Source organism: Camellia sinensis, chromosome 12 (assembly GCF_055761805.1).
Source record: "Camellia sinensis isolate YWXY chromosome 12, ASM5576180v1, whole genome shotgun sequence".
Classification (NCBI taxonomy): domain Eukaryota; kingdom Viridiplantae; phylum Streptophyta; class Magnoliopsida; order Ericales; family Theaceae; genus Camellia; species Camellia sinensis.
This window is the reverse complement of record NC_138972.1, coordinates 32,518,279-32,525,816: the sequence shown is the minus strand read 5'-3', so window position 1 is coordinate 32,525,816 and position 7,538 is coordinate 32,518,279. Positions and strand designations below refer to the sequence as shown.

General features: G+C 38.7%; 1 protein-coding gene across 1 annotated transcript; it reads left to right on the top strand.

Annotated features, from left to right (window-relative positions):
• Window positions 1-2,617: 2,617 nt before the first annotated feature.
• On the top strand, window positions 2,618-4,450 carry LOC145803475 (F-box protein At1g11270-like). Its single transcript, XM_082896755.1, has 5 exons — window positions 2,618-2,656; window positions 2,850-2,852; window positions 2,938-3,565; window positions 3,681-3,803; window positions 4,293-4,450. Exons 1-5 carry the CDS (start codon window positions 2,618-2,620, stop codon window positions 4,448-4,450), a joined length of 951 nt encoding a protein of 316 aa, XP_082752881.1.
• Window positions 4,451-7,538: the final 3,088 nt, after the last annotated feature.

Here is a 7,538-nt window from a genome sequence, read left to right as displayed (position 1 = left end):
GTTTAAATTGATCTCTGAAATTCAATCTTACTATCTATATGCATATACATATATATAGATATATATGTGTATATATTTATGCTCATAGATTTGGTCCAAACATTTATTCAATATAGTCGGCACATACTAAACCCATTGAAATGCCTTTGGTTGGATTTACTTTTGCATTTTTATTCTCTCTCTAAAAATGGATTTCACTCTTATTTTTGCTAGCTTCTTTTCGGCATTATATAATGGATTCACACTCTTTGATTCTTGAGATATACTTCCACGATGAGTTACTAATCCAATTTTTGTGGTAGTCGGCTGCTTATAAAGTTCAAAAATTCAGCAGTCGGCTAATCAAGAAGTTATTCGGCAACCAAACGAGGATGCATACAAAAAGTTATGGCCATGAAAATTTGTTTTTCGGCTTTTGAAAAAATTGTATATTTTATTCGGCAATGTGAATTTCATAGGCAAATATTTCATTACCTTACGTCATATTTACAAGTTCAATTTTATTCCTTACATTAATATATTTTCAAGTTCAATTTTATTTATGTCATTATATTTTCAAGTTCAATTTTATTCGGCAAACAATTCATTACCTTATGTTAATTTTATTCGGAAAATATTTCATTACCTTACGCCATTATATTTTCAAGTTTAATATACGGTTGACATTATTTGGTCACAGGAAAATTTTCATGGTTTCACTACCTACATCATGTATTTATTCGGCAACTGAAATTTCCGACGCAGTCAAACCCAAGTTCTGACTATACACCACGATTCTGATTGCCGATCAAGTATGCGGCAAGTCAAGAACAAAAGGGAAGTACTGCACAGGTGTGCTCGGCCAGACAAACTCAAAATTTGGCATGCGAGCCCATGCATTCGCATTTCAGCAGTGCTGTAACTTATAATCAATTGATCGGCAAAGCTCCAAAGCTACTCTGCACTTATTTGGCTTATTATTTGGCATGACAAGTCTGCAAACTCACAACTTATTCGACATTTCATTTGGCATATCAACATTTTTATCAACGCCGCAAGATTATTCGGCACCTCTACAACTCGGTTTAGACAACTTATTCGGTTTATTATTTGGCACAACTTTGCAAACTCACAATCTATTCAGCATTTCAATTTGGCATATCAACATATTAATATCAACGCCACATCGTCTAGCAATGACAACTTATTCGGCTTTAACATCTCGGCTTCGACATTGCTTATCAACTCCATTATACAATTGTCACGACCCCAAACCGCCCCTAGTAGAATGGTGCCGTGATGGCCAGTAATCCGAGATTACCGAAGGCCAACTTACAAGGATCACACACAATCAGAGTATAAAATATGGGGCTTACAAGTGCGAAAGCAATATACACTGAATCTAAGTAGTCCATGAGAGCCGTGCATAAGTCCAATGAAATGACATACATCTTTACAAAGTCTTACAACTTAGATACAATAAGGAAATGAGATACAAAATACATCTTGACCAAAAGGCTTCTCAAGCCAACATATACAAATACACATGAAATATAAGCTAAGAAGCATGATCTTCAAGATGGTACAAAATGTGAATCCCAAAACATGTCGGCAATGCACCCAATAACATATCGGCAACACGTCTAGGCGTCATTGCCTTCTTGCTCATCACCTACATATATATAGAGAGGGTGAGCTTGGATACTCAGTGAATGATATTAGAAATAAAGGTTTTGCATGATTGATATCCAAGATCTCTTCCAAAACAATACATAGCATACTTTATAATCAAGGGGGAAAATCAAGTTCGTTTGCCGATCTTTCAAGTTCCTTGGATGTTAATAACATCTACATAATGCATGGGGCGATGACATTCCAAGACAAGGGTGCAGTTGCATTATAGTCCCCTGGCACTAAGGACTTTCAAGACAAGAGTGCAGTTGCATTATAGTCCCCTGGCACTAAGGACTTTCAAGACAAGAGTGCAGTTGCATTATAGTCCCCTGGCACTACGGACTTTCAAGAAATGTCATCAAAACAAGATAGTGCTTGATATACAAATAGGGATAGTCATTCATGCGAAATCAAATACTTTTCAAAACAAGGCAAAGCAAAGTTTATCGAAACATGATAACATAGCTTTATTAAAAATACCACTCACTTAGTTCTTCAAACGTCGGGGTCGAGACAAGCCCAAGTCCTACAACACAGGGTAAGGCCTATTGAATACACTTCCAAACAAGCTTCATATGTATACAAATGATATCGGAAAAACATACTGGGCACCAACCAGGCCTAGGCCGAGGTTCCACACCTCTTCGCCGAGGTGTGTTCCCGAGGGCCACATTCAAGGAAAAGAGGTCGGGAAAAATCTGGGTTTCCCTCTGCTGATGAACATGAAGAACATGAGCATGAAAAACATGAAAAATATGAATGCTCAATCACAACCTGTTATCACGAAATCTGGGATTTTCATGCTACGAGTTCGAAAACATGGACCTGGGTACCCATACTTGAAGTTCTTGCGGAAACAAACACAAAAACATGATTCTCAATGCAAACTTTCGGATCAAAACAAGACTTTTTCTTCAAGAACATATGAACACTATTTTCTCTTTCTAAAACCAGTTTCAAATTAATGCATGACGTGCAGAACAGGTTCGATCGTGCAATGCAGGTAAATTGTCGCACAACAACTGTGATCATCGTGATAAATGATTGTTTGATGTTATAAAATTATATATTTTTTTTTTGATTTATTGACTCAAAATCACATACGATACATCAACCTATTTTTATTTTTATATTATTTGGTGTATTAAGGAAATGAATCATTATCAATATCTTTTTTGCAATTGAGGTTGTTGCAGTTGGTGAGCATTACAAGATTTCCTTTTGTCCTTTTTTACTCCACTAAAATCAGTAACATGTTTGTTTTGTTTATTTTTGTGTCATCAGAAAAATAAGGCTCTTGACAACAGAGGTGGTAAAATGTTGAGCAACAGGGATCGAAATTTACCTGAAGATGTTGTGAATGAGATACTCTCAAGGCTACCTGTGAAATCCCTGTTGCGATTCAAATGTGTCTGTAAGTACTGGTACACTCTAATTAAAAGCCTTGATTTCATTAGCAAGCACTTTAACCAGGAAAACAATAATGTTCGTCTCCTTGTTCATTATTATGTTTCCGATATTGATAGATATGCTATCGCTCTTTTCCCTAATGAAGCACTTGTTGGCATACCGCCTTTACATGAAAATTTTGATCATTTACAGATCCCAGATCCTATGCGACATGTTGTTGGCCCCATTGACGGCATATTTTTGGTATACACTTATGGGTATAGTGATGGCAACCATATGGCTCTGTGGAACCTTGCTATGAGAGAGTTTAGACTCTTCCATATACTTGAGCCAATTTTTCCACCGAATTTTTATGCTGTTGTAAATGTAGTTGGATTTGGGTTGGACCCATTGACTAGGGATTACAAGATTATTTGGATTCGCAACTTTGTTGAAAGGATTGGTGATGTATCAGGTGATGACATAGATTATCCTTGTTATGTTGTTGCACTATACACTCTAGGTAAAGATTTGTGGAGACATTTTTGATCTTCTTACAATACCTACAGGCCATTTCATCTATAATTCTTTGTGTGCGACATGCATAAATGGAGCATATTATTGGTTGTGTTTTGTAGGTGATGATAGTAGATATGGGATCCTTTCATTTGACATGAGGCTAGAGGAGTTTAGAGAGATAAAAGTGCCAGCTAATCCTGAACAGAAATTGGGGTCTCTTTCATTGTACAATGATTCTATTGGTTTGTTCTTTTGTCAAACTTATGTGATTTTGATATATGGGTGATGGAGGAGGAAGGGTGTTGGATCAAACTAGTAACAATAAAACCCTTTCCAGAAGTTTTACGTCCATGCGGGTTTTAGAAAGAGAAGAGCTTTTGTTTCAAAGTCGAATGAACGAGCTGGTTGTTAGGATCAAACACACCCATAAAATAAATCACACACACAGAGAACACAATATTTACGTAGTTCGGCCCAATACCTACGTCCACGGAGCAGAAATGAAAATTTTCACTAAAACAGAGCAAAAAATACAAAACGGAGGAGGAGGAGTATCTTACTCTCTCTACTCAACTCAGAGCTCTCATACATTTCTCACAACTCTCTTTTTTTTCTGATACAAATCACCATCTCCCTCTCGTCTCTATTTATACACAAAGAGAGAGAGAGAGAGGCAAATCCCACCCAAAAATTCTATCTTCTTTAATGGTTAATGGTGAGAATCAACAAAGGCAACAACGTGAGGAGAAGGAAGAGTTTTTCAGATGCCCAGCTCAGACTTTCACTTGTGGTGAAGGTCTTCTTACGCCATTCTTCCTTGACTCTCTCCTCTACATACATGGGGTTAGAGCTAACAATTCTATCCCTCCATACCCACATGCATGACTGACTTCTCACTTGAAGTCCATCCCTGCAATGTCTCCGCAAATTTCGAGTTTGTCTCTCGAGACCATCTTTGTAAGCATGTCAGCCAGATTCTTATCTGTGTGGATCTTGACCAATTCCAATAACTGCTTTTCCATCACTTCGCGTATCCAATGATGCCAAACATCAATGTGCTTTGTGCGAGAATGGTACATTGAATTCTTGCTCAGGTCTATGGCACTCTAGCTATCACAATGTACCGTGAACTTTTCTTGCTTTAATCCCAACTCTTGGAGAAACCGCTTCAACCACAACATCTCTTTCCTAGCTTCCGCTGCGGCAATATATTCCGCCTTGGTTGTGGATAAAGCAATACACTTTTGTAGCTTGGATTGCCAAGACACAGCTCCCTCTGCGAAAGTGAACTGAAATCCTGATGTAGATTTTCTACCATCAAGATCTCCCGCCATATCTGAATCCGTATAGCCTTCCAAGACTAGTTTAGCATCATTCAAGCACAAACACATTTTTGTTGTACCCTTAAGGTACCTCAGAATCCACTTGACTACTTCCCAATGTTCTTTCCCTGGATTGGAAAGGAATCTGCTTACAACTTCAACAGCATGAGCAATATCTGGTCGGGTGGACACCATTGCATACATCAAACTCTCTACGGCGAATGAGTAGGGAATATCCTCCATCTCTTCTCTTTCTTTTGTAGAGGAGGGACAAGAACTCTTGCTTAGCTTGAAATGATTAGCCAGCGGAGTACTGACTGGCTTGGCATCTTTCATGTTGAACTTCTCAATCATCTGTTCAACGTACTTCTCTTGTGACAGCCATAACTTCTTGGCTTTCCTATCACGTATAATTTCCATACCCAAAATTTTTTGTGTAGGGCCTAGGTCCTTCATGTCAAAGGACTGTGATAACTCCTTCTTCAGTGATTTGATTGTTGTGGCATCCTATCCAACGATTAGCATAGAGCATGAGTAGGATGAAATTTCCACTAGGAAATTTCCTGACATAAACACACTGGTCTGCAACAGTTCTTTTGTGCTTGTGACCCAACATGAATGAGTCAAACTTCTTGTACCACTGTCTCGGCGCTTGTTTGAGGCTGTAGAGACTCTTCTTCAATTTGCAGACTAAGTTTTCTTTCTCTTTGACTTCAAAACCTTCTGGCTGCTCCATGTAAATTTCTTCCTTCAGATCACCATGGAGAAATGCCGTCTTCTCATCTATCTGGTCAAGTTCCAAATTCAAATTGGCCGCTAGTCCCAAAACTACTCAAATGGATGACATTTTCACAACTAGCGAGAAGATTTCATCAAAATCAATACCTTTCTTCTGCCCAAAACCTTTGACAACCAATTGGGCCTTATACTTGACTAGCTTCCCACTGCCATCTTTTTTCAACTTGAACACCCATTTGTCCTACAATGCTTTGCAACCCTGGGAAGTTTGACCAAATCATAAGTTCTATTCTTCTACAAGGATTGCATCTCCTCTTGCATAGTTTACTGCTAGCTACTCTTCTCCTTATGATTCTGAGCTTCTTGAAAACTTTCTGACTCCCCCTCATTAGTAAGCAAAATATACTCAGAAGCACGGTATTTGGATGATGGCTTAGGCTCTTTTGTTGATCTTCGAATTGTGGACCAACAGTCTCTGGCAGAGGTAGTTGTGGCTCCCCCTGCTCAACACCCTCTACTTCTAGACGTTCTTCTTTTGGAAATCCATCCTGTAACTTTACATCATTGGTTGCATGCTACGGTAGCTCTTCTTCATCAGTGGCATGCTGTGATGGTGTAGGATTGGGAATAATTTCTAAAACATGATCAACTTTGGGTTTGGCTGGTTGCCCAAAGTCTTCTAAGGTTTGGCTTTCTTAAAACACCACATCTCGGCTTCGAATGACCTTCTTATTTTTCAAATCCCATAATCTGTATCTAAATTCTTCATCTCCATAGCCAATAAAGATGCATGAAGTAGCTTTATCATCTAGCTTTTGTCTGTGCTCTTTGGATACATGTGCAAATGCTTTGCACCTAAACACTCTCAAGTGAGAGTAAGAAATCTCCCTTCCAGACCATATTTCTTCTGGAATCTGAAAATTCAGTGAAACGGATGGTGATCTGTTAATCAGATTGTCACGACCCAAACCTGCCCCTATGGGTTTAGCACCGTAACCGGCCAGCAATCCGAGATTACCGAAGGCCTGCTTAACAGTAATACAGTAATACAGAATACAGGGGCTGGCAGAAGCCAAAACAGTAATTAAACAATGTCCAATGAGCTGTGACAGTCTGTATGCAAAAAGACTTTTCATACATATACATATACAAACAGTACAGAATAGTAGGTACAACATTTATATTCATTCAGGGCAGGGACTTAATCCCTATTAAAACAGTACAGTAACAGTCTATACAGTTTACAAAACAGATGGGGGAAGCTAGAACACCCCAAAGTCGTAGCTTGAACAGTTCTGGAACCTCAACGTGAGGCACAAAGGTTGGCCTGACAAAACAGTGCTAGCCTGACGCCCCTAGCAGCGGTCCGGTGCCGGAACACCTACATATATATATGAGCAGTGAGCTAAAGTCCAGTGAATAACATAATGCGTAAAGAGGTTAAGGATGACTGTCCTTTCAGTATTGAAAACAGTCAATTGATTCAGTATTTCAATCATTCAGTCATAACAGTCATATATGGTACACCCATTAGCATAGCAGTACAGTAAACAGTAGGTCTTGAAAGACCGAACAGTCAATGATGGCCATCATAATAGTAAACAGAAGTTCCAAGATAGGAACTGACAGAGATCTCTGTAACAGTAGCAGTAACAGTAAACAGTAGTTGCCATGGATGCCACAATACAGTTCAGAATAGAGGACATACATTCATTCAGTTAATAGTATTGATTCAGAAAGCAGTTCAGTTAAACAGTTAGAAATATTCATATTTGAACATATCTTTACACAGTTGTTACTCACAGAGTTCTGGGCTACAGTTAAGCTAGAGCGCGTCCTCAGATGCCAACCCTACACAGTTTACAGGATGAACACACACTAAGTTCATATTCGGGAAGCAAAGATTTAGCCCTTACT